This window comes from Clinocottus analis, unplaced genomic scaffold (genome assembly GCF_023055335.1).
Source record: "Clinocottus analis isolate CAN_PGR_092001 unplaced genomic scaffold, fCliAna1.0.p SCAF_5, whole genome shotgun sequence".
Lineage (NCBI taxonomy): Eukaryota > Metazoa > Chordata > Actinopteri > Perciformes > Cottidae > Clinocottus > Clinocottus analis.
This window is the reverse complement of record NW_027176207.1, coordinates 20,741,771-20,769,481: the sequence shown is the minus strand read 5'-3', so window position 1 is coordinate 20,769,481 and position 27,711 is coordinate 20,741,771. Positions and strand designations below refer to the sequence as shown.

The window sequence follows — 27,711 nt, the reverse complement described above, 5'->3', positions numbered from 1 at the left end:
TTTGGCCATACTTTTTTGGCCATTTTTGTTTTTTTTGGTCAAACTTTTTTTGTCATACTTTTTTTTGGTCATACTTTTTTGGGTCATACTTTTTTGTCATACTTTTTTTTGTCATACTTTTTTTGTCATGTTTTTTCTTTGGTCATACTTTTTTTGGTCATACTTTTTTTTTGGTCATACTTTTTTTTGGTCATACTTTTTTTTGGTCATACTTTTTTTTGTCATACTTTTTTTTGGTCATACTTTTTTTCGTTGTGTAATTAAAGTTTTTTTAAAAATTTTTATTATTAATTTTTTTGTGAAGGAAATGGGCTTCCATAGTTTTCTTATGTAAATACTGGATCTGTAAATATTAAGGGAAAGTTTTACCAGATTCTCTCGCGAGCGTGTTTTATTTTGAAGTCGCTCACCGGAAGTGCAGCGGTTGACGGTTGGTGTCCGCGTTGACGCTGCTGCATGCGGGCTGATCGCATCGCATTCCAATGTGAGCGCGATGTGACCGCTGTGCGGACTTTTACGCCTCCTGAACCGTCCTCAGTCGGTTTTTTTTTTTTTTTAAAAGGAATACAACATTATTATAAAAAGGGAAATGTCCAACTTAAAGGAGGCGAGCACGTGTCCTGACGGTTACAGGGCTCTGAGCACGAGCGAGCTGCGGGAGCTTTTACAAAACGACGACAAAATGGACCAAATCCTTCGGCTCAATGAAAAGGTAAGGCAGGCACGAGCCCCCCTTAAAACAACCAAAGTACCGCTTTAATGCTTTTTAAAAGCCCGCTTTCTTTTTGACGTTTCGGGCTCTTTACTTGCTTTCTTTGCCCCTTTTTTTCGGCTCCAAAATCTTTGCGTTTGGGTCTTTTTTTTTTAACGTGCGGGGGTTGCAACGCAAAAAACCCAGCCTGACACGGCTCATCGATTGTCTGCGTGGCGAGCGGTCGGATTTTTTCCCAATTTCCGTTTTTTCGCGAACCCCCCGGTGCCCCTGATATTTGCGGTGAATTAATAGTTACTGGAGCGAAGCTGAAACACGGAGAGGTCCGCGAAAGAGACAGTTTTATTTCACTAGCGTCCTTATTGTGCGGGAAGCATCACGGCGAGGTGTTGGAGACCCCCACCACCACCAGCACCACCTCCATACGCGCCGTTACGTGCTTACGCCAAACTCCCTTTAAAAATACGTCAATTAAGAGTTTCTTTATAATTTAGAGGACTTGCAAGTGATGTAGAAGATCCCTTAAGTGAACAAAATACGTCCTTAAGGTATACTGTTTCATTCGGCATTACTTTAGTAGTCGTGGCGAGATTTAGTTTAATGCAATTTCAACTTCTAAAACTGAAAATGAGACCACGGCGAGCGGCGTTAATTCTGAATAAAAGTGCAGTTTTGCGGCAGCACGAAGAGTCTCGGTGTATCGGGGTTAATGCCGAATTGAGCAGCGGCCCCTTGACAACCAGAAAACACCAGGAGACGGATGCTTCCATGAGCGTAGCTCTCAATATTGACATGGCAAAGTATAAAATGTGGATTTAAAAAAGAAAAAAGGAAATCCATGCGCATTACTCTCAGTGTTTGAAGCACGTTTCGGGGCTACATGACGACCTCCCTGATGTAAAGCCATATTGAATCCCTCTCTCTGACACACACACACACACACACACACACACACACACACACAAGGTGTACCAGTGGCTCCCCCAAACTTTTCCATGGGCCCCATTTTGATTAGGTTTGCCTTGGAGGGGGTGCTCAAACAGAAAAGGCGTCTCAGTCAGGATTCAGATGCATGTCTTTCCCAGCACTGGGTGGAGGAAGAACAACTGTGTGTGTTTTGTGTGTGTGTGTGTGTGTGTGTGTGTGTGTGTGTGTGGACAGAAGCCTGGGTGGGATTGTCATCGCCATACATGTTCTCACAGTGATTGTGCATCCGAGGGGATTAATTAAGGAAGACCTTTGAGAACTACCTTTTTGCCAAAAAAAAAGCAAGAAGGTCCTGTGATTATTGCTGCAGGGGAGAAAGAAGAAGAAAAAAACAAAGGCAGACATTACTCATTGGCCCCCGGCTCATGGACGCCCAGGATGTGACATTTGAAACCTGCTGTGACTGAATGGGGATGATGGAGCCACAGTGGTCGGATCTCACCAAGAGGTCATACAATACACACACACACACACACACACACACACGCCCCTCTGTGACGAGCTCGGGGGCTGTTTTAGCAGCTATCTGTCCGTCATAAACTAATAATAGAGAGCTTGTGTTTGTTGCAGAGGACGTTTCCCTCCCAGTGATGTAATCTACTTCCCCGTATACACACAGTACATGAAACGTGTCCTGTATGGCTGGCTGGGTCTCCGTGGGGGGGCTCCTGGGAGCCGGGCCCGCTTCATTAATCTCATGTTGATGATGTCGATGAACGTTATGTAAACCGCCCACGGCGCTTCATCCAGGAGCGTTCTGCGTGTTCTCATTAACGACTTAAAACGCTCACGACCAGAAGCCGCGCGTCGCTTTCCTGAAACATCAGGTAACATCCGGCGGGTAAAACACATAAAAGCAGGTGTTGCTGTGTGGTCATAGTTTTGTTGACCTTTTGTCTTTAATCTGGTCATATTTTAACCATATGTTGTGTTTTGAGGCTTTATTTAGACAACATCTAAAGGAAATAGAGAGAAACCACTCTCGTATCTGTCCATTAAATGTCAAGAAACGGGGGGAGGGCAGCTCTGCTACTTTTTACAGGATACATTTGGGATTATGTAAGAAACAAACATACAGGAACAATAGACGCATGTGTCCATTTAAGAAGAAGAAGAAAACAACTTGAGGCCCATTTGCATAACAAATGTATGCAAATCTGCAGTTAGGAGCTGTAAACACGGACATGACGTGTACATACTGGCGATGGATGAACAGTCTGCTTGTTGACACACGCAGCAGTCACAGTTTTAAATCATCATGGATCTGGAGTCGTGTTTCTATCCACTTAATGACAACATTCACGCTTCTTTTCAGCTCTGTTCTGGTGAGAAAGGAGACTCTCCTGCTGCTAAAAGCTCCTCTGAGTGGATGAGGATGAATGAAAAGCTGTTTTTTTAAAATCAGAATTCAGACGTATTGTAAATGTAAATCATCTGCGTCGATCACAAAGACATGAAGAATTCCCTTTCACGTAAACGGACTTTCTGCCGCCCGAGAAGTTAAACTGACGGCCTGCAGACGCCTCATCCAGCCGCGGCCTTCCTCCTCGGAGATGAAAGAGAAACTCCTCGTTCGGGGGCGTTTGTGTAACGCGGTCGGACGTGTTGAACCACAGTCGCCGGCGCAGAACTCCCCACACTTTTTTTGGTTTTAAGTGCTCCCCGAGTGTCATTTGTCAGCGACGGTAAACACTGTCAGTCTCGGCTTTACAGCCGCTCGCTCCCTGAAAACTGCAGCAGCTGTTGTTTGATAAACGGGGGGATGGAGGGATGACATGGAGGGATGGAGCCAAGGCAGGAAATGGAGCGGCCGTTTTGACCCCATTTTTGTAAAGAAGAAAAGTGAAGTGACTGAGCTGTGTGTGCGTTACAGCTTCAGTGTTTGCAGCGTCTCCTGGACGCGCCTTCCTTTTTGACTACGGGGCGCATTCTGCACATTCCTCTGAACTTGGGACTCGAGCATCCTTCTCATGACCCCCGGCGTAAAATGTGAGACAGATGCACCGCACAGCGCCGGATCCCGGCCCGACGCGGCCTTCGGGGCTCTTAAGCGACTGACCGACTGCTGAAAGAAAGCAATTGAGCGAGGGTGGAGGAGGTGGAGGGGGGAGGAAAGTATCCGGCTGGGTCGAGTCGCAGGAATGCTGCGACTGGACGGGGCAGTCAAAGAGGATTCGGATCTTTTTTCCTCTTTTTTTTTTGCAGGCGGCGAAGCTCACAAAGTGTCTTTTGTGTCGGCGCCCGAGACACAGACAGTTTCTTTACAGCCGCGCTGACGACTTCAAGGGAGTGGCATTCATTTGAATAATTTATAGCTCTCCTAGGGTCTGGTGACGGCGATTACCCAGCAGCCCCTCCTTCCATCCCATTTACACATAGCAGCCCCCAGACCGTCGTGTCTCAGACCCCCAATACACATCTAGAAACGTGACCTTTTGACCCATGCGCTCCTTTTGCTTTGTCAGGCCCATGTTTTAGATTTGATGCATGAAATATTACTTTTTAAATGGAAAAAAGGCACGGGCGCTTTAATTAAAAGAACGAGTACAGCGATGTCACAAAGCTCCATTACAAGTGCTGCGTAAGTAAACGCTCATAAGTTGGCTTAAAGTGGGAAAATGCATTTAAAATACTGAGTGTTAATATACTCGTTCTGCAGGAATTGGCCCTCTTGACAGATGTTATTCATACTTATTGTTTCTCGACATTGCTGCCTCTTGAAAGCTCACTCACCCCCTCCTCTCAAAAAAGCATCATTCTCGAGCTCAACAACACAAAAGGGGTTTTTAATCTAATACACTTTGATTTCGACTCCTTTCAAAAAAGTCCATCTGTAAGCTGAAAATAAATCAGTTTCCAAAAGCGACCTACTTTTTAAAAAGTCTCAAGATGACAGGCGGCGGGTTGATATCGGAGATAAAGGGTCGCATTCATAACCATTTGATGTGTCTGTGTATAATGTATGATCATTATTACATAAGGGGACAGGTGGGGTGAGGAGCTTGTGCCTCCGCTGGAGTCAAGTTGTGAGTGATTTGGTGTGATGGCCGCCCGTGAATGTGACCGCTGTGACCCTCTTCCCTCATTCAGCAGGCGCTCTTCACCTTCAGGCCTCCACCAGCTCGCTCCACAAGATAAAGCATGGGAGGTTATTCCTGGAAAAAATGTGCTGTAGTCAATTGATTTGGGCCACAAATTACTACTGTGTTATTGATTTTCTTCCTGAAATGCAGTCACACCTGAAGGGGGCGGGACTTTGCCTCTATCGTAGAGACACAACGCATTGACAGGTTCTCTCCTGCGTAACGCAGCAGCTCTGAAACACCACGAACCAGGATGATGAGTCTATAAAAAGTCACGAAAAAGTGAAAAAAATATATATTCCAGTTCCAAGCATATATAATAGAGAAATGCAACAAGTCCCCCACATGTATCTGCTTGAGAAAATGTATTAAAACAATGAATTTGATCCGTGTGTTTTGATATTGGATCAACTCTGATCTCCAGTAAACACGGCTAAGAAAGCCAGCACCTTCCAGGACAAACAGGGAGTGAAGCAAACATAAACACACACAAGATAAACAAGCTTTACGTCCTCTTCTTCACACGCAAAGCCTTCCGCGGAAAAGTGCAGATATGAAAAATGTTTATTCCCACGCGGAGTTAATGTCTGTCCTTCAAAATAAAAGCCTAATCCATGTATAATGTGAGAAGGGATTTCTGACATCCTGTAGATAATCACACAGCTGAACCCACCATGCGTTACACCGACTAATCCGGGACTCTTTTTTTTTTTTGTGGACTCAGTTTCAGGAGCTCCAAGTGGACCGGGAGACGCTGCAGACGACCAATCGGAGCCTGGCGGAGGACAGCCTCGCCCGGAGGCCCCGCCTCTGCAACGGCAAACTCCAACTGGCGGAGAAATACCGGGAACTGTCCAAACTGGCAACCACGTGCTGGGAAAAACAGAGTCAGCTTGGTGAGTGCAGGAGGAGGATGAGGAGAAGGAGGAGAAGGAGGAGGTGGGTTTCATTTAGGATGCCAGTGGACAATAATTGTAGAGGAGTGAGGAAGATAGAGGAGGATTTCATTTGGGATGCCAGTGGACGAGAACTGTTGTGAGGAGGAGTAAGGAGGAGTAAGGAAGAGGAAGGAGGAAGAGGAGGAGGAGGAGGAGAAGGAGGGGCAGTGTGATGTGTTTGGTTTCATTTGGGATGTAGGTGGACGATGACTGTTGTGCGGTTGTGACGACGAGGTCACGGGTTGTGAACGTTCCCAGAATCCGTTCTTCTGTTTCTCGATGACATTTAACGTCGTTGTCGTCGTCGTCGTCGTCGTCGTCGTCACACAATCAAACGGCCACAGAGCTCCTCGTAGAGGTTTCGAGCGAACGTCAGTGAAAACGAACCAAAAGTAGAAAACGCTTTCACCTCTTTTCCGCCACAACGCGTCTTCGCGGCGTCCCAAACTGACCTCAACTTCACTCTTTCTTTTTTCTCTCCGAAAGCGACGTTCTCCATCGCTTCCAGACTCGATGTGACGCTCTCGCTGAGGCAGAGGATGAATGAAGGGACGTCGTAGGGAAAAGAAAAGCTTCAGAGCGTCAGCGAGACGAGCCGTCACGCCGCTCGGCGCGACTGCAGTTTCTTTTTTTTTGGTTTTTGGTCATGGGAACGAAAACGGAGCGTATCAAATGGCAGCAGGAAGCTTGCAGCAGTTGTCTGCGGGGTGAAAGGGGCCTTGTCTTTTTGTCGAGGGGGCAAGTCATGCTTTTTCCTTTTTTGACGGGGCAGCTCCAGGGCGAGCGCCGGAGGATGTCTTCTTAAGCCCTCGGCACTAAATTTTAAGCCTCTCGGAGGGGGCGAAGCTTTTAGAAAATTCCTCCCGCCGTGTACGGAGCCAAGCCGAGAGCAGGTGATAAAATAAATCCCGGCGCATTAATTACACAGGAGTAATGTCAACTGCTACTTATTTATGACTTTATGTCTGCTGTGAGCTTCCACGGTTCACTGTACTGAAAAAAGACAAGTTTTGCCAGAATCTCTGCTCCTCAGCTGCCGGCCGGTGATGGAAGTCGGCTGGAATGTTAAACTTCCTGTCAATGTGTGCGACGCCGTCCCGCCTCCTCACCAGCAACGCCGGATGGGCGGGGCTGCCGTCCTTCCTCCCGCTGAGCATCTGATTCTCGTTTGCAGCAACAAGGGAGGAGGTGGGTGGAGGGGGGGGGGTGAATGAAGGAGGGCGGGGCAGCAGAGTGGATCAGGAGGAGACAGCTGTGTTGTTTAATGGATCTGCTGTTTGGTGGACGGTGAGCTGTGATCAGAGGAAGCTTGAGCCCAGCCGTGATCCCGGGTGGAGTTTTTTTTACCGTCCGCACAGTTACTGTTACTGTTGTCTCGCCGCTGTTATCGGCATCCGTTTCCCCGCTCGACTCTTTTCTGATGCCGGCCTTCTGAACCTTTTGAGATGAAAGGGAAAGAATCCCCTTCACACCAGAAGGCGACTCCTCTGGTTGTATAGAAGTCTATGCTTCATGTGTTAAAGCTGCATTCTCTCTCCTGACCACCAGGGGGCGACTCCTCTGGTTGTATAGAAGTCTATGCTTCATGTGTTAAAGCTGCATTCTCTCTCCTGACCACCAGGGGGCGACTCCTCTGGTTGTATAGAAGTCTATGCTTCATGTGTTAAAGCTGCATTCTCTCTCCTGACCACCAGGGGGCGACTCCTCTGGTTGTATAGAAGTCTATGCTTTGTGTTTTAAAGCTGCATTCTCTCTCCTGACCACCAGGAGGGCGATTTCTCTGGTTGTATAGAAGTCTATGCTTCACGTGTTGAAGTTGCATTCTCTCTCCTGACCACTAGGGGGGTGACTCCTCTGGTTGTATAGAAGTCTATGCTTCATGTGTTAAGCTGCATTCTCTCTACTGACCATCAGGGGGCGACTCCTCTGGTTGTATAGAAGTCTATGCTTCATGTGTTAAGCTGCATTCTCTCTACTGACCATCAGGGGGCGACTCCTCTGGTTGTATAGAAGTCTATATAAGTGACTCTACTTCTCTCTTGATGTATTCCCTCAGTAAACATTGTAAACATGAGTTTATGTCTCAATCTCTAGTTTCTAGTCTTCTTCTATACAGCATGATGTTCATTTAGTACATTATGGTCTGTTAGAGTCAAACAGACCATAAAGCAGGGGACGCTTTAGGGGCGGGGCTACCAGGTGATTGACAGGTCGCTACCAAAGACACACACAGCGACTCTCCGTCGCTCTTCCTCAATCCAAATATGGTCACTTCTGTTTATCGGTTGCAGGAAAAAAAAACATGGCGGCGACCGCAATCCAACGTCATCATGACTACGTCCTCTTCTCGTATAAAGTCTAAACTTCACACACGCCCTGTTCTTTTAACGCCGCCCTGTTTTTTTAGAAACTTCTTCACACACACTTCTAATTTGCGGTTGCCGCCGGCTTTGTTTCCCGCGCCGCCCCGCTGACGGGAGGTTGCGCGGTGGGCGTACAAAGCGCCGGACATCCACGCCCGAGGCAACAAAAGCACTTTGGTGCCGAGGGAGGGATCGTGGTTTTTGGTTAAATGTTAATGAAGTTTGCTTTTGTTTCTTCCAGCCGCTGTTGCATTCGTCAATATCAAACCAAAACCACCATCTTTTCCCCCTGAAACTCGAACAAAAGGCTTTAAAGTTGCAAAGGTTTTAAATTCAATGTTGCATTGATACAAACCGTGGAGACGTTCCCGGAAATAAATGATTTATTACCACTTTAACATAACTTTAAAAATGCTGCTTCAGATGCTGTTGTCGTTGTTAGAGAGGATATTGTAGGAAAAGACGAGTTGTCTGTGAACATTTTGTGACTGAGCATTAAAAAGAAATCACTCTGAGACATAAATAAAGCAGAATTAGGTATTTTATTTTGCCTCAGGCCTGTTTTTAAGGTTCAAACGAGTCACGTGTTGACAGCTTCAGATCACTTGGAGATATTTTCGGTACAGCGACATGTGCTATTTAAAACGTCGGCACATGGTGTCACCGACTGAATCACAGCGTACGAGCTCCTCGCTGCACTCGTGCAGTTAGGAGTCCACATTTAAAAGATAAAAATAAAGGTTATGGATCCAGGTGTTTCAGCCGAGGGCATTTCCCTGCATGATGAAGGCGTTCGGATGGGGCTGCAAAAAGTTTTGATTGTTGTTTTTCAACCAGAAATACATGCAAAAGTGAGCAGGAATAGTGACACGAGGCTTAACTAGGCAAGATATTTCATATACTGCATTAATCTTTGTGGGGTTATTGGTTGTTTTAACAAAATAAAACCACTAACTCCTCCAATCTGAAGTGGATTACAATGGATCCTGTAAAGTGGAGCATACATAGACATGGCCGTGATCGTTTTTTACCTTATTACCTTGACGTTGGTGCTATTGAGAAGGATTTCTCCTACAATCATACGACTTCACACATGTTTTATTTCGTGAATTGACCCTCGGAGCCCATTTGAATTGTTTTGCTTACGTGGTTTTATTCCATTTCCATTTATTTATTCAGTATATTTTAACATTATTTTACTACCCTGTGAGATTTAGAAAGTTCCCTGCTCCATACGCTATTGTATTAGCATTCTATCAGTGGCATAAAATGGTCTTAAGATGACAATATCACAACTATATGTGCAAAAATATATCGTCCAACAGATTGACATGGAAATAGCGCGAGACTTTGACGACTTGGTAACAACTTTAACGCCGTTCGTCAGCTTTGGGGTTCGACTCTGACGGACCGTTTTGACGCCATTGATCGCTTCCAGCTGTCGGCCTTCTTCCAGTCTGCCGACAAGCGACCGGACGAGCACCTTTTTGTCTCTTGCGGCTCGCTCTGCATCCCCCTGTGACGCACATCTAGACATCAAGATAGCGTACAGACGACCTTGTGCCAACGAAATCTGCAAAAATATGTGAAATCCTCTCCCCGCCTCCCAGCAGTCGAGGACAAGTAGAGGTCAACGTCTGCAGGTCTGTTCTCGCTCCGTCTTTATTTTCATTCTTCTATTTGTGATGTTGGGTGCGGCCATCAGTGTGTGGATTATGAGCTTTTTGTTGCCTTCACACTGAGCGAGACGAACGTTCAATTCCTCTGGAAACGCAGCCGACTCGCTGTGCTCGTGCGCCGTCGAGTAGCGTAGCGTCCTGTTTCGGGACTTTCCACCTTCGGCTTTGAGGGAAAAGCGTTTTCCTCGGAGTCGCTTGTGGGTGTAAAAAGATCTGAACGTTTCTTTGTGGATATTTTAGATATTCATGAGGCGCTTTGCTGTCGGGTCAGATTCCGGGTGTTACGGTAAAAGCTGTCAGACAAAAAGCTGTCAGACAAAAAGCTGTCAGACAAAAAGCACAGACGCAAAAGTTCCCATCGGAGGCGTTTAAAGCTCGGTTGCGCGCTCCCAACATAATTGGCTGTTTGCGAGTCGGGCAAGTGTTGATTTGAGGAAGATGAAAACCATCTGCTTGTGGTCAACATAGTTTATGCTTTTGGTGAAATAACCTCCGGGGTTTCTCAGATAAAAAGCCAATTTATAAACAGCAAATTTGACCAATTTCGCTGTTGTTTTCTCAGATATTTCCTCGGCGATGTGACGTTACTCATCTGATCGATCCCAACGGCGCCGCAGGTCCTGATGAAGTATGAACTGTGTTTAAACAGCCGTGGAGAGGCTTCAGCTGACATTAAGTTGCTGAAAAGGACGAGAGAGGAGCTGTGCAGTAAATCAGAATTGTAAAAAAAATCCAACATGCAATAGAAATTGAGCCGGCTGCAATTTTCATATCGCGGGAGGAGCAATATTTGTATGAAAAATAACACTCAAAATGAAATATCACGCTCCCGGCCGTCACATTTTATTTCTCAGACTTAAGAAAACATCTTTGTTGAAGACAGATTCCCCACAGAAACCACATCGTGATCATTTAAATATGTTTTTTCTATGAACTTGAGAATATAATAAATGATCTTTTCCTCCCTCTAAAGCTGAAAATCATTTGCGCAATATCCGTCAAAAAAAAGTTTGTTGGGCTCGGCTCCACGGCCCTGAATCGTCTCTTTGTCAAAAACCATCTTTGGTCAAGTGTAAATAGTTGGGACAGCGGCACGCAGACGGCATATTAAAGAGCAACCGGAGCCCCGAGTTTGGTCTGAAGGGCCTGAATTTAACAAAATGCAGCGAGAACGTGGGAAAGAAAACGTCTCTAAACACACATGTGGTTTTCCATGCGGCGAGGCGACGGCGCTGCTCCTCACCTCGCATCGTTAAAGTTTATCAGCAAATAAGCCAAATTAATCTGCATCATCGTCCTCGTTGTGAGACGTTTAAAAGGCCTCGAGAAAATAATGAACGTGCCGGATTTCCACAGATTTTCACCGCTTTGTGAGTAACGGACCGGAGAGAATAAACCCGGATTAAATGAAGTCATTATCTGCAGGTTGAGGTCATCGAATGCGACGGGTATCACCGGTGAAATCCATATTTTCTCGCCTCAGCTCGTTAAAACGCTAATTAATCATGAAAGTCCCGTCTCAAGGATTTTGATATGAAATCAATTAGTTATTCAGTCCCATTAAAGCCGTTGGTGCTGGTTGTTGGACACTCGACAGTCTCACTGTTGTTGTTTGGAGGCACAGCGTGAAGCCGCCGCTCAGCCCGTCCGCTAACCCACAATGCACTGCACTGAGCAGTGGCGTGGAAGAGAGACTGGCAGGGACTTTGCTTTTTCCTCTTGAGGGGAACGGAAAACAAAAATGTTGGAAAATCGATCGACTGTGAAGATGTCAGAGTCTCTCTCTCTCTCTCTCTCTCTCTCTCTCTCTCTCTCTCTCTCTCTCTCTCTCTCTCTCTCTCTCTCTCTCTCGCTCTCTGTCTCTCTCTCGCACACACACTCTCTCTCTGTCTCTCTCTCTTGCACACTCTCTCTCTCTCTCTCTCTCTCTCTCTCTCTCTCTCTCTCTCTCTCTCTCTCTCTCTCTCTCTCTCTCTCTCTCTCTCTCCTGGCGTCAGCCGGCTGTCTTTTTAAAAGCTTCGCAGGTCGAGTGGAACAGATCTCCACTCGACTCAAACGGGCGTAAAACAACAGAAGTCTTTGTGAAAACACAGATATCCTGATGACCGGCGTTTCTTTCTTTTCTCCCGCTGCGGCGTGACGGCGTCCGGCCCTCCATGTTCACGACTGAACCTAGAAAGTGTTAAAGTGTTAAAGTGTTGAAGTGGAGAAGTGTTGCTCTGGTTTGTTCCAGACCTCGTCATCACGCTGCTGTTCGGCCTCTCGGGTCAGCGGAGGACAAACATGCGGCCGGCGGCGCCGCGGGAAATGATGTCATCGCTGACTCGCTGGCTAGTTTTCAAGCCTCCGATCCATCGGAGCCCCGGGAGGCCCCGCCCCTAACGCCGGGAGCCTTTTAGTGTGTGAAGCGGCAGGAACGCCGTCCTGCCGCTTCACACGGCTGTTTGTCACTCCAGGACGACAAACTGATGTCCAGCAGCGCGGTGTGTGTGTGTTGTGTGTGTTGTGTGCGAGAGAGTGAGTATGGGTGAGATAGTGAGTGTGTATGCGTGTGTGAGAGAGAGAGAGAGTGAGAGTGTGTGTGTAACAGCGAGTTAGAGAGAGTGTGCGAGAGTGTGTGTGCGATAAAGTGAGTGTGCGTGTGTGTGTGTGTGTGTGTGTGTGTGTTATTGACCCGTGGCGTCTCCGTGAGCTTCCAGCTGGCGCTCCTTCAGTCCGTTCCTCTCGTATCTCTTGAAGCTCTCCTGATCGGCCGCTGGTGGCCGGTGAGGCGTGAAGCGATGGCGTCCGTTGTGCTTAAAGGACGCTGAGAGGAAATGCCAGCGCGCCGACGTCCTGCTGACATTTCTGAAGCGCGCGGGCGTCTGTAAACGCTTCGCCTTCTCCTCATCGATCGCAGGAGAAAAGCATCCCGAGCGTCCGATGAGGGACGCGCGCCTCCGACGTGTCGAAAGCGAAACGCTCCCCCACGAGCAGATGCGTTTAATTAGGCATCAGCAAATCTTTGATCTATAAATATCTCCTCCGCCGCGTCGCGTCGTCCACGGCTGATTGCCGCCGTGTGAAAACAGCTGCACAAACACACAAACGCAACACAACAGATGTGTCGACAGGCCTCGGATGTCAGAGGTGTAGTGTGATTACTCTCAAGCATCCGCTGTGTTTACCTTCATGACATCACATGCAAACGACATCAAACTGCTACAAACACACACACACACACACACACACACACACACACACACACACAGACACACACACACACGGCAGACTGGTCCATTGTTGTAACTCGATGTCCTGCTTCCTTAAGCGGAAGTGATCTGATTAGCGGAGCTCGCGTGTGTGTTTTTATTCTTGAAAAGCTGCTGCATCGCATCGGTTACGAGGCGACGAAAGACAAAAGAAGTCGTGACAGAAATGGCGTCGCTGTGATGCGATTCTACGAGCGGCTTCGTGCTAATTAAGTTGCGCCTCTGGCTGCAGATTTGCACTACTGTGTGTGTGTGTGTGTGTGTGTGTGTGTGTGTGTTGACGTGGTGTTGCTCAACACCAGCAGGACGGCGACATGATATTTTCTGGTTTCGTCCTTTTTCTTATTATTCTCCTCCACGCGGCGTGCACGTGTAAACAGGAAGTAGATTGCTTGGTTACAAAAATAATGTGTACAAATAAAAGGTTGTGTTTGACACTTCAGATCTTCCTCTATGCTCTCAAACTCTCAAACAGACGGATGCATCCGGTCATTTTTCAAAATAAAACTTTTTTTTTTTTTTTTTTTCTGGGCCGGATTTTTTCCTTTCCTTCTTCCTCTGTTTTAAGCGAGCCGATCACGGCAGAGAGACACGAGAGAATACAAGAAGCAGCAGAGCGTCTCTCTGCCGCCCGGGACGGTTGACAACATGTCCTCTCTCTCTCTCAGAGTTCACTCCAGGTCGCTCCGGCTCGGTCTATTAACGTGTTGACATCAGCTGTTTGCCGAGAGGTTTCCGCTGCTCAGCGACTGCGACTGTCACATCCATCACTGTTTCCCTGCAACCACGCGAGTGGAGGGTTTTGGGTCCAGACGACTTTTTTTTTTTTTGGAAACGCCGACTCTGAAACCCGACCTCGCCGCACACGCCTCGACAGTCTGGTCCCCCGGCGGCCCGATTCCCGCTTTGTTCTGTAGCGGGAAAACGTCCCGCTGCGGCTTTTAATGAGCTGCCGGTTCTTTTTAAACGTGTCCAGGACGTGCCCAATAAATAAACCGTTGACTTCCATTCATATCCTGATTGATCCACATGTGAACATTGAAGCTGCAGCTGAAGATTATTCTTATTGTCCCAAATCCATTTAATCTGTTTTCTAATGTTTTTGTGAAAAATTGTGGAAAATGGTTTTGACGTTGCTCCTCGATAATTAACCGATGTTATTCATCCGGGGGGGAGAGCTACAATCAGGGATTGTTATGAGAATTGTTAATATAAATTATTTAGATGTAAAATGTTCCCATTGCGTCCTCGGATGTTTGATATTCACGCGCTCTCTCTGAAGAGTAAGAAAACCAGCCAAACCTTTACGTTTGAGAAGATTTCTTTCTTAAATAAATGACGATTTGAACACCAAAATAGCCGCTAATTATTTCAACACTACATATGCACTTACATGTCAAATAGTTTGTATTTTTATTAATGTCCCCCCAAAATAAATATGTATAGTTTAAGTTATATTAGCGTAAATTTAATAGAGATCATGAGAAATCTGCTCTAATAATAAAATGCGTTTTCTGCTTCGGAAACTGACCCTTTTTCTTTTTTTAAATCAGCGGGGGGCGAGCGAGGTGATGCCAGTCGGTCCATCTGTCCGCCGGCTTGTTCCCAGAGCAGAATTCAGAATAGTTTTGGTTTAATCTCGCGCCTCCATCAAGTCAGACGTTTCCACCCGTCGACGAGCGAAAGCATCTTCATGTCCGAGTGAACTGAGCTGCAGATGTCACTGATAACACGTCAGCGTGTTTGTTCCATGCTAATAGCTTTCTATTGTTTCTTAGCAATAAGCACTGAGGCGTCAAAGAGCCGCCAGAGGGGCTTGTTGAATAAAATAAGGTCATAAAATAAGGTTAGCATGTGATCCCTCAACCGCAACACATATTTTCTTAATTAATTATCAGTGATTGGTTTGATGATTTGGTCTCTTAATGCGAAGAAAAAAAGGTTAAAAATCACAAAATGCCACAACATCTCAAGGAGACTCCTCTCTTCGTTCACACTACATGACTTCAGCCCTGATTTTATTTATTTTTTTGCTCGCAGACGGTTTTTTTTCGGAGATCAGAGGCCGATGGAGAGATAAGCGGAGCTGTCGGGGAGCTCGGCTTGAGAGGAAACCTGTTGGGGGCCTTTAAACTCTTGTGCGTTGGACCGAAGTTGTTGTTGTTGCACTGAGGGTGTTGGCTGTTTGCGTGAATCAACATCACTTGTCGCACAGCGACTGATCTAAATGTGAGAACTCTGAGGGGGGAAACCCTGGGAAACCCTGTTATGTGAATGTGTGTGCCGACGGCAACGCCGACGAGAACGACCCCCCTGTTGTGTCACTTTGTGCTTTTGTGGATGTTTTATTTGTACGGATTGTTACGCTGTCATTTTAAATGAACAGTACAGAGATCCGTCCACTGAAAGTCGAGCATTTCGCCGACAGGCTGCGGGTGTGAAACGGTCTTTTAGTCGCGAACAAAGCTCCACGAGCTCCTCATCATCATCTCATGTCTGCTCCCTGACGCAAACGTGGTCCTCCATCACCGTCACCATTCACTGTGCAGCTCTATAGGCTGCGCTGGCCTCCAGGTCCAAACCCCCCCCCCACACACACACACACTCCTCAAATCTAGGTCACATACAGCTGCTATAAGGAGTATTTGTTTGCCTGCCTGTCGCCTCTCATTACACCCCCCATCTCCCCACATCTGCCGCGTCGAGGGGTCACGAGCGAGGCGGTTCCTTAATGCATGCATGCTTTTCTTTTCCTTCCTGCACACAATGATGGCCAGACAGCTGAGATGTAAAGCGAAGCGATGGATTATTAATGCTGATGGTAGACGGCGTTTTAGGGAGCAGAACGTGCAGCGAGCTTTCTCTAAGCCGTAGGTGTCAAACTCGAGGCACGCCACGTCATTTTATGTGGCCCGCGACAGCTTTAAAGGCAGATGATCTTATTGAATTTAAAGGATACGCTGCTTTACAGTGTGCAGTCACCAGAGACTACATCTCCCACAATGCATGTTGATTTTTTGCCCCACAAATGAACGGCATCCTACCGCGAGAAAGCAGTGTTTCCAGATTGGAGGAAAGGCCATTTAAAGAAGATGGGAAAGCAAATACATGTTTGTGCTTCAAAGACACAAAACGATTAGTCTTCTGTGGTATGAGGCGGGGAAGGACCACAATGTGAGCAGGTGTGCCCCAGTATGTCAGCAGGTGTGTCCCAGACCACATGCATGTAAGTGAGCAGGTGTGCCCCAGACCACATACATGTAAGTGAGCAGGTGTGCCCCAGACCACATGCATGTAAGTAAGCAGGTGTGCCCCAGACCACATACATGTAAGTGAGCAGGTGTGCCCCAGACCACATACAGATATATGAGCAGGTACATACATGTAAGTGAGCAGGTGTGCCCCAGACTACATACATGTAAGTGAGCAGGTGTGCCCCAGACCACATACAGATATATGAGCAGGTACATACATGTAAGTGAGCAGGTGTGCCCCAGACCACATACAGATATATGAGCAGGTACATACATGTAAGTGAGCAGGTGTGCCCCAGACTACATACATGTAAGTGAGCAGGTGTGCCCCAGACCACATACAGATATATGAGCAGGTACATACATGTAAGTGAGCAGGTGTGCCCCAGACTACATACATGTAAGTGAGCAGGTGTGCCCCAGACCACATCTGTCTAATGTGTTGTTTTTTTTAAACTCTAAACTCAATGGATTTCTGTTGTAATAACAAAGAAATTTGCTTACATATATTTTTATATTCATATTACGGGCAAACATAATGCTGAAGCGGTCCAGGGTGAAAAAGAGTTTGCCCTCGTGTCTAAACCGTAACGTTTTGTGCTCGTAAACCTTTTTAAAAGCATAAGTGCGTGACTTTCACTGACAAGCAGAGAACCTTTAAAGAGACTCGGCCTGCACACAATGTCCAATTCACCAGACCCCCCCCACCTCGAGGTTACAGAGTTATTAGAGTCATTACTGTGACCTTTATTTGCCCCTCGGTCTCCACTGAACTCGGTCTGATTCGTAGGGGGGCGGGTGAGGGCGGGGTGAGGGCGGGGTGAGGCTGTCACAGCGTCTCTTGGAGGGACAAGACACACTTTGCAGTCAGCCGGGTCAAGCTTGTCCACGATGATCACCGACCGCGATCCCCCCAGGGGGTGAACACATGCCGCGAACGTGCCGCACTTACATACAAATTCACTTCTGCCGCCGCCATCTGTGGGCCGAGGCGTCGGCGGGGCCTCCTGTACGGACGCCAGCGTGAGTTTTGTTTAGTCTCGTTTCATAACCAAAATAAGCCCTCGTTTGTTGAAGAGGAGATAAGATCAGGTTTTTTTTTTTAAATTGAGCGCCCGAGGGGGAACTCGCCTTGTTGCAGCAGCACAGATGGAGGAAGTGGAAAAAAATAGATAATAGGAGGTAGATACGACTAAAATAGGAACGGCAGTAAAAAGAAAACTATACAAGAGCAATTTAAGAGCCTATATTTATTCATATTTTGGCAATTTATCAACAGTAAAAGTATGCAGATGTGCGTATGAATGGAGCTTCTTTCACTGGATGCTTTAATTCTGAATAAAATGTAAGTTTTGTGGTTATAAGGAGCATCTTTTAATGATATCCTCAGGAAGTAAATGTCACAGTGAATATTAAAAACATGCGTCTGTCTGATACTGAGCAGTTTTGCAACAACCCTCAATGGTTTGAAAAAGCCTTAAATCCCTCGACGAGCTATAATTCTACGTTGTGAAGCCTCTTTGTGTCATTAGCTTTATTAGCAGAAGAGGCATGACATCGTTCCTTAATTTAGCATTCACATGATGGGCAACGACAAACGCACGCCGGCGTTCACGTCGGGGCCCCGAGGCTCCTCCAAAGTTCAAGTATTCATGACCGACAGAGCTTTGTTTGAATTAAACTTAAAGTCGGGTCCTGACAACGTTTCCTCAGATGAGAAACATCGGTTATTACGTTTCAAAGCCCTCTGGATTTTCCCTCGTTGATGTCAGCAACTCTGATGCGGGAGCATCGGCGCCGTCGCTAACGGAACGATCGGACGTTCCCGAGTTTGCTGACATGGCCGTCGCCGCTCGCTTCACGGACAGAAAGGCCGGCGCCAGCCGGTTGGATGACAGCCGGTGTGGTTTTGGCGAGCTCGGATCGGAGCGCCGTGCATTTTTCATTGTATTGACGTGAACATGAATAATTCAGACGGCGCTCCTCGGGCACATTCCCGATGAGGCTCGGCGTCAGAGGGAGCTTGGATAATTAATCGTTTGGTTAAGTTTTATAGATTTATTGACTGTAAAACAGGGAGGGGAGGGGGAGGGGATGCATCTGAGAGAGTAATACAAGTAGATGGCAAATAAGGAGACTTTGAAAATGGGTTTCGTGGTCAAAAACCAGCTTTTCAGAAGAGCTAAATGTTGAATATTTACCGCCGTTTCCACTTTTTTCAAGCCAACTGCTGTCCGCGCCGCCGCGTCAGCACAAACCCTGCAGGCTCTTTTGTGATTTTGGAAAGTAACTTTCTCTGCTGTGGTTTTTCCCGGTTGCTGGGATTCGTCTTCATCTCTTTTGTCGTTGCAGGGGCTCGCGTCCAGAAGCACAGCCTGCAGACGGCGCAGAACCTCCTGCAGGAGGAGGTGGCGACCGCCGAGGAGCGTTCGGAGGTAAGAGGAGTCAAACACACACACACACGGACACACACACACGGAGTGGAGCTCTTTCATCTGGCTCTCTCGCTGAGAATCAAACGCGCTCTTACGTCACGTTGGCAGCGCGGCCGCGGACGAGTCTTGAAGAGCCTGCGGTGGCGCTGACAGCCCGCCCACTTCCTGTGCAACACGAGCTGCAAAGACACGACGGATGTGCACACGGGGAGCGTCTGAGAGCCACCGAGCCCCCTCACACCTCTGAAGAAACCCCCCCACGCGCTGCACATGCGCCCTGCAAACCCCACGCTCACGTTGCTGCAGGTTCTTCTTACGCTGAATGTTGATTTACATTCACGCCTGAAGAAGCAGCTCGAAGAGACGTAAAGGAAACAAGATGGATGTAAACCCATTGAAGAGGTGGGACAGCAGGATAGCGGTCTGTGGTCTGGGGCACACCTGCTCCCATTGTTTTCCTTCATCACCGACAATGCCTCATTGTGCATTTTAAAAAACTAGAAGTGAAATGGTGGATGAATGTAAACCTCTCTGTGTGGAGGAAACCATTTAATGGCTGTAATAAATCAGACAGAAGGAATACAAACGGCTATTAAAAACCATCCCTGCAAGTCTAAACGTGGTTCAGATTCGACGTTTGTCTGCCGGCAGCGGTTCTCATTGTGTCTCCCAGCTGTCAATCAAACGCACACAAAGTCCCGCCCACTCATCAGAGCATTCCTGATGTTTCACCTGATCATCTCTTCTTTCGTTCGCCGTTGGTTAAAAAATACAAGTCCTCGTTGTTGTCGCTCCACTGACATGTCGTCACCTCCTCGTGTGTGTGCTCGCACTAAAGTCTCGTTATCTTTGTTCTGCGTTTGTCTGCGTGTGAAATAAAAGCCAATTAAAAAGCATCACCGCGCATGAACGAGCGATTCCTCGCGTGTTGTCAGGAAAACCCCTCGCCGGCCGGCGCTCCGGGCTCCGATCGATCCGCTCTGCACCCCCCCCCCCCCCCCCCGATCAATACCCGCGTGACTCATTAGAGCCGGCGTCCTGCTGATTGATTTAGAAACAACGAGCAGCGAGCGCGGCCTCCGTCCATTTGTTTCAGAGGCGGACGACTCGCTTAATGTTCAGTCCGTTATTTTACACTTTTACATTTCCTTTTTGAAACGCCTCTCTCTCTCTCTCTCTCTCTCTCTCTCTCTCTCTCTCTGTCTCTCTCTCTCTCTCTCTCTCTGTCTCTGTCTCTGTCTCTCTCTCTCTCTTTCTCTCTGTCTCTCTCTCTCTCTCTCTCTCTGTCTCTCTCTCTCTCTCTCTCTCTGTCTCTGTCTCTCTCTCTCTCTCTCTCTCTGTCTCTCTGTCTCTCATCCCTTCTTCTGGGACTCTCTCTCTCTCCTATGATCTCCTCTGAATCCGCCCTCAGAGGGTCGCTGCTTCAGTGTCGGGGGGAAACCATCTTGTTTTTTTTTTGTGACAAGAAAAGCAGCCGTTTCAAATCCCAAAACCTCCATCAGGATTTACAAAGACGTGATGCAGCCGCGCGACTGGAAAACCTGGAAGAGCGTCTTCCCACGGCCTGAAAAACAGAAAGGCAGCTTCTTCTTCTTCTGCCTTCTTCTTCTTCTTCTTCTTCTTCTTCTTCTTCTTCTTCGGCTGTAGTCTCGTTCCCTCGGCGTTGGTTTAAACGTTGACCCTCGTCCTTCCGGCGGCGTGCGGTTTGACTTCCTCTCTGCGGCTTCCAGCAGAGAAAGTAAACCGGTTTGTGTCTCGCAGCTTTGTTTCCTCTGCCGAGGCCGCCGGACCGCTGCCAAGAGACGAGTGCTGCACACACACACACACACACACACACACACACACGTACACACACGTACAGAACAATCAAACCGTCATAGAAACTGTGTGTGTGTCCATGTTCATGTTTCTTGCGTGTCAGAGGTCACGTTGCTGCGATGAAGAGTAAACACAGAAGCTGAAACATAAACAAACGGTGATCAGCTGTCACAACGTTTCTGCTTTAGTGCAAAAGAAGAAAAGACAAAGTTTATAGAATATTATAATGTTGTGGAGAGAATCTTCCCTTTGCTGTGAAGATAATGAAAAGCTCTGATGTTTGAGAAGTTTAAACAAAACAGTCGGCAGTTAATTTCAACTAATCCATTAATTTACAGTTTGATCTGTTTCAGATCAAATGAAAAGAATAATTAATTGCCAACTGTTTTAGTGATTAAACGTTTGTTTAAACTTCTTAAACATCAGAGCTTTTATTCATCTATTTATCTTCTCTTTCTTCTTCTCCTCCTCCTCCTCCTCAGCCTTCTACTTCTCTTTCTCCTCCTCCTCTTTCAGCTTCCCCCTGTTCTTCTTCTCCTCTTTCTTCTCCTCCTTCTGCTTCTTCCTCTTCAATTTTTTTCTTCTCCTTCTCTTTCTTCTTGTCCTCCGTCTGTTCTTTCTCCTCCTCCTCTTTCTTCTCCTCCTCCTCCTCTTGCAGATTAATAAACCAGTTTAAATCACTAAAACCAGCAGATTCAAACGGATCATTTTCAATATTGTAATGTTGAACGTCCAGACTCAACTGTGGCTTTGTGCTTTATTCATATTTAATTTGACACACACACACACACACACACACACACACACACACACACACACTCTCTCTCGCTGCATTAAAGTGAAATGAGCCCGTAGCAGCTGTTGGCAGTAAAGTCCGGCTCCTTGCCGGTGACCTGAGGTGATTTAACGGCGTCCTCCAGATGGAGGAACTCTCCTCTCGCTGGGCGGCGGCGCTCCACCAATCACAGGCCGGGGTTCACCGAGCAGGGCGGCCGAGTGAGAGCGACGCTCCGGCTCCGGTTTCAACCTTTCTTAAACCTTTTTTAAACCTTTTTCAAACCGACTTCCTGAGACGCCTTCAGACAAAGAGGTTGTCTCCACACGGCTCTCAACATGGCGACGGCCACGTTTAGCAGCGCGGCGGCAGAGCGGCGAGGAAACAGTCGTTTGCTGTCGATTGTGTCGAATTCAACACACTTTTAAGGGATGAAAGTGCTTCTGATGTATCTTTTGAACCATGTACCTCCTAATAAGAGATATGATGTGTGAATATGAAGCCTGCTTCATGCCAGAGACGCTCTTCAGTTGAGGAAACGCTTCCACTGAGGCTCAGCGCCGCTCTGCGTGACATGTTGCTTCATTGGCTGCAGTTTATTTTGACTTAATCCCCCAAAACACACACCAGCCCGCTGCCATGAACGTGTGTTAATCCGCTGCTAAACACAACATTATCGGCTAAAAACCACACTGGACCGTTTTTTTTAGCCGGTTTTTAAATTCTTTTAACAATAAACTGAATATTTGTGACCTGTTTTTAGAAGATTAGTCGAATGAACGAGTCGCACTGACTCCTCTTTTAATGAGGTTTAAAAGAAGAAACCTTTTCTGGATGTCGGTATCTCTAAACGTTTGGAAACATCCTCCTGCGCCAATTTTAAGTCCCAGCATGCCCCATTCAGACACTCTGTAGGCATAAAATACGTAATATTTTTCCATTTTTGAACCAAACGACACGTTTTTTGACTGAAACTTCTTCCTAACAGGACAAGACTTTGTTTTATTGTGATTTTTGTTGCAGATTCTGATTCTTTAGGTCCTAATCTTTCCATAAAGGTCTTATTGACGCTCCAGGAGGCGTTTCTGGGGAATCTGGCTCACATCATGCTGGATGTTCATAGTTACCATCAAAATATATTCTTTTTTTTAAGATATACATTTTTTCCCCAAGACTTTCCTGAACAAATACATACAGTAAACACAAGTATTGTAATTAATTTGAGGATCCCACGACGACTCAAACACAGGAGAAAAGAGGTCTTGCAGCGACGCGGCGCTCGGCCCTGCTGAGCGCTGCTGCAGCAGCTCGGCCTGCGAGCAGAAACCAGGTCACGAGCTGGAATCAGGTTAACGCTTTTAGACCGGACACCATGCGACCGGACGAGAGAGGAGGGAGGAGGGAGGAGGGAGGAGGGAGGAGGGAGGAGGGAGGAGGGAGGAGGGAGGAGGGAGGAGGGAGGAGGGAGGAGAGAGGAGGGAGGAGGGAGGAGAGAGGAGGGAGGAGAGAGGAGAGAGGAGGGAGGAGAGAGGAAGGAGGAGAGAGGAGGGAGGAGAGAGGAGAGAAGAGGGAGGAGAGAGGAGAGAGGAGAGAGGAGGGAGGAGAGAAGAGGGAGGAGGGAGGAGAGAGGAGAGAGGAGGGAGGAGAGAGGAGGGAGGAGGGAGGAGGGAGGAGAACAGCTGTGGTGATTTATTAGAATCAATGAACCTTTGAAAGGAAATGTGAGCGTTGCTGCTTCTGCAACGTGTTGCGGTCGATTCTCGTCAATATTCTGTCTCTTAGTTGCAGATGACGGACAGTTTGATGTTCCCATGAAATGCAGATCAAAAATACATTTATGGATTAGTGGAAAAGAAAATTAACTGCCAACTGTTTCAATGATTAAACGTTCAAACATCAGAGCTTTCATTTATCTTCTTCTCCTCTTTCTTCTTCTCCTCCTCCTCCTCCTCCTCCTTCTCTTCCTTCTCCTCGTTTTATTATCTAAATTAAAAATGGCCGCTCTAACTGGAGGTGAACTGATGCGTAAATTCATTTTCATCAACTTATTTATAACAAATGAGGAACAATTCTTTGATTGAAGCTTCTTCAATTTGAGTATTTTGCTCCTTTTTCTTTCTTATTTTATGTTTTATTTAGTTATTTCTACACTTCAACAACAAATAAGACACTCAAAAGTAAGAAAGAAAGAATACAATAAAGTAAAAAGTATTTTCTCCTTTTTGAATCGTCTTCTTCGACAGTTGATTGAATATTTTTTTCGTTCTCAGACAGAAAAATGTGATTTTTCATAACAATCTGCCATTTTTAATGCCGTTGAACAAACACTTTAATCTCAACACGTCTTCTTCTCTCTGAGGAAGATGATGTGCACACGACACACAACGTGTTGCTGCATCAGGCAAAAGGCATCACGCAGAAGGAAGTCTTCATCGTTTCACCTCAGATACGACGAGACGAAGAAACGACGTCTCAACACGTCTGAGTTCTACGAAACAGCAAAACCACTTTTTAGAGCTTTTGTCTCCGTTTCACTTTCAGTCAAACTTTTGCTTTGAGACGATCCCGAACGCAGCGAGCGTCTCCTCCTCGTCTCCTCCTCCCTCACGTCTCCTCCTCGTCTCCTCCTCCCTCAGGTCTCCTCCTCGTCTCCTCCTCGTCTCCTCCTCTCTCGCGTCTCCTCCTCCCTCACGTCTCCTCCTCGTCTCCTCCTCCTTCACGTCTCCTCCTCGTCTCCTCCTCCCTCACGTCTCCTCCTCGTCTCCTCCTCCCTCACGTCTCCTCCTCCCTCACGTCTCCTCCTCGTCTCCTCCTCCCTCACGTCTCCTCCTCGTCTCCTCCTCCCTCACGTCTCCTCCTCCCTCACGTCTCCTTCATCACGTCTCCTCCCTCACGTCTCCTCCTCGTCTCCTCCTCCCTCACGTCTCCTCCTCGTCTCCTCCTCCCTCACGTCTCCTCCTCGTCTCCTCCTCCCTCACGTCTCCTCCTCCCTCACGTCTCCTTCATCACGTCTCCTCCCTCACGTCTCCTCCTCGTCTCCTCCTCCCTCACGTCTCCTCCTCGTCTCCTCCTCCCTCACGTCTCCTCCTCGTCTCCTCCTCCCTCACGTCTTTGTCGTGCACATTTTGTTTTGGAAATAAAAAAACAACTTGTTTATGTTTATACGCGACCGTGAAATGTGTTCCTCTAATCCGGCGTCCTGATTATGTAAAACCTCTTTTTTACACGACGTCTGAAGAGAAGCAGAAAGCGCTGCGCGGTATCTGTCAGGATACGAGCGCAAACGCAGCAGGAAACTTCCCCCACAATGTCGTTAAGCGACCCAGGAAGTCTTTTTTTAGTCTTTCTTTAGTTTTTTAATCAATCTCTGCGGCGCAGCGATGACATCACATCCTGGGAACGCACACGGAGCCGAAAGCAACAACGCACACGGGCGCTGGAACCCACGGTGGAGCGTCACGGCCGCCGAACGCCGTGCCGAAAGGTCCCCGGGTAGCCGATCGAACCCTCTTGCTCCTTTTCGAGCAGTTTGTTTGACCGCCGCGTCTCTTCTGTTCTGCGCAGGAGCTGCTGGAGAAGTTCATGGAGGGCAGCGTGAGCCTGGACGACTTCCTGGACGACTTCCAGCGCTCCAGGAAGACGTACCACGTCCGCCGGGCGCAGGCCGAGAAGATGCAGGACGCCGCGCGGGCCAAGCGGCAGCCGGGCAAAACCAAGTTGCTGCCGTCGGCCGAGGAGGAAGTGAAGAGGGACTCGGAGCCGCCGCCGGCGCCGCCGCCGGAGCCCCACAGGCCCAACGGCTTCGTGGCGCCGCAGCAGGGGCCCCTGCGGGTGTTCCAGGTCCGCTACGGCCTCACGCCGGCCATCCTCCTCCCGCACTACCCCGGGTCTCCGCCGGCCTCGGCGCCGAGCCTCCAGAACAGCAGCAGCACCCCGCCGGCGCCGGCGCCGCCCGAGCCCCGGCCGGGCCACGCCCACATCCACGGCCAGCCCGTCGGCCTGCGGGTCATCGGACAGCTGCCGGGCGGCTGGCCGGCGCACGGGCGGCCGGTGAGAGTGCAGCAGCTTTACAGGCCCAACCCTCAACAGCCGGAACCGCCGTACCGGTAAAGCCCAGCGAGGAGGAGGAGGAGGAGGAGGGAGAGGAGGAAGGTGGGGGGAGGAGCGAGGAGGAAGAGGAGGGAGAGGAGGATGAGCCGGTTTGGCAGGTCTTCTGACCGTCACAAACACGTAAGCTGAGACGGAGCCAGAGACACTGCAGACCCTCTCTGTTCCACACACACACACACACACACACACACACACACACACACACACACGTAACCGGAGCAGAGGTGGCGAGGTGACTCGGAGAGAGGACAAAGAAGGGTTGGGCTCTGATGCTCCGTCGTAACGATTCTCTCTCTATCAAAACCTCCTCGTTCACGCCAATGGAACGCCGTGAGAGGCGTTCAAGGTTCCTGCGGCACGCCGCCGCCGCCCACTTCCTCAGCTCACGAGGCGACGCCGACGTACGTACGTCCGAGCGCGGAGCAGCGAATCCACGACTGAACTCGTCGATTTGAAATCATCGAACGTCCGGATGTAGAAAGAAACGGAAACACGCGAGGGAAGAGGCGAAGGCGGCGAGCGAGGGAGCGAGGGAGCGCAAATAATCTCTCCGCCAACGGAGGAGGGTTTAAAATTCAAAGTCTCGGTTTGCTGTCGGAGCAGCTGCTGCACAGAAAAGTCTGTTCTGTTCGTTTAAGTTTAACTTTAAGTTGCGTTCAGCATCTGGAGGTCCAGACCTTCTTTTTTTTTTTTGTGGTTTTAACGTCCGCGTGTCCGACGTGTAAAAGCTGCTGCGGCTCCACCAAACACAGGAATCCTCCCAGACGCTCACGTTTCTTCCTCCTGAGCAACAGAAGGTGATTATTTTAACTTTTAATCACAAGTAGAAGTTTCACGGTGAACCTGAGACTCTGAGAAACGGACTGGAACGCTTTTATAATAGATAGATATAAATATATATCTATATCTATATATACTTTACACCGATGGTGAAGCACAAGGTTGTGAAGCACATCGTCAGTGAAACAGAAAGAATCTCATTGTTCTTCAGGACGGAGACGATAATAAAGTTGTGTTTTTAATATGAATTCGTTGTTTTTCACGTCTCCGGCTGATTATTTTAGTTTGAACGAGTGTTTATTAATAATTCCCGTAGCCTGTCGATAATAAAGAAACAGAAGCCGTCTGCCTTCTCGTGCGATTTCACAGCGGCGTTGCAGCTCAGCGGGATTTATTTATTCATGTAAATGTTATTTTAAATGGCTTCAAAGCTCCTTGTTTACCGAGTGAAGAGCCGCTCCTCTTCTCCAGGCAGACGGGTTTTATTTTTCCTCCTCATCCTCTTCTTCCTCCTCCTCCGTCTGAAGATGAAGAGCGAGGGGAATTTAATCTCTATGAGAATGCCGGCGCGCTGCAACACTTGAATGGTTATCAGGCGGTTTAGGAGGTTTTTCCTTCATCAGCTCTCTTCTCCTTTTTCATTTTGATTTAATTATTATTTTTTGTTGCGTTTTAACCGTCAGCGTTCATAAAGGGAAAACGCTCTGGATGTAGTTGCTCCTGAACCAACACTCACTCCTCGTTTATATATATATATATATATATATATATATATATATATATATATATATATATATATATATATATATATATATATATATATATATATATATATATAAATGGTCATTGTTCATACATTATAACACTCAAACTGACGGCTGAGGTCTGTGAATGAAGCTTTCAGAAGCAGGATTTCTGGGTAAAATCAAATAAAAATCTTTTTTTTTTATTTCCCTTTTTTATTTATTTTTTTATTTACTTAAAAAAATACTTTTTAAAATTTATTTTCAAATTTCCTTTTTTATATTTTTTATTTACTTTAAAAATATATACTTATATACATATATTTTTTTAATTTACTTTTTTAAATTTCTTTATTTTAATTTTTTTTTACTATTTTTACTTTTATTTTTTTCCCTTTTTTTCTTTTTTTTTTAAATTTTTTTAGCTCTACGTTTCTATTTGTTTCTTTTCTGAAAAGTTTGAATTATTAGAAACAATTATTGGTTATTCTTCATCCCTACGAGCAAAATCTGGAATCAGCCGAAGCTGCTAAAGGAAAACTGGAGAAGCTGCTAATAATAAAAAAAATACATTTTATAAAAATCAAACCCGACAAACCTGCAGCTTTTCTGTGTTTTTCTTCTTTTACTTCCTCTTCCTCGTGAGGGGATTCAGCGCGTTGACGTGAAACTAATTTAGGTGATAAAACGCAGCCGAGGGTAAAAGAGGAAGAGGAAGAGGAAGAGTTGATGTCTGCTTGTTGCCACATTCACAGATCTCACGCTGAGTGCAGTGATATTATA

At 47.2% G+C, this 27,711-nt stretch overlaps 1 protein-coding gene across 1 annotated transcript; it reads left to right on the top strand.

Annotated features, from left to right (window-relative positions):
• Positions 1–453: 453 nt before the first annotated feature.
• On the top strand, positions 454–26,919 carry vps37d (VPS37D subunit of ESCRT-I). Its single transcript, XM_068601257.1, has 4 exons — positions 454–712; positions 5,507–5,678; positions 18,620–18,702; positions 24,860–26,919. The coding sequence occupies exons 1-4, from the start codon at positions 590–592 to the stop codon at positions 25,403–25,405; spliced, it is 924 nt and encodes a 307-aa protein (XP_068457358.1). The 5' UTR covers positions 454–589; the 3' UTR covers positions 25,406–26,919.
• The last annotated feature ends 792 nt before the right edge of the window (positions 26,920–27,711 follow it).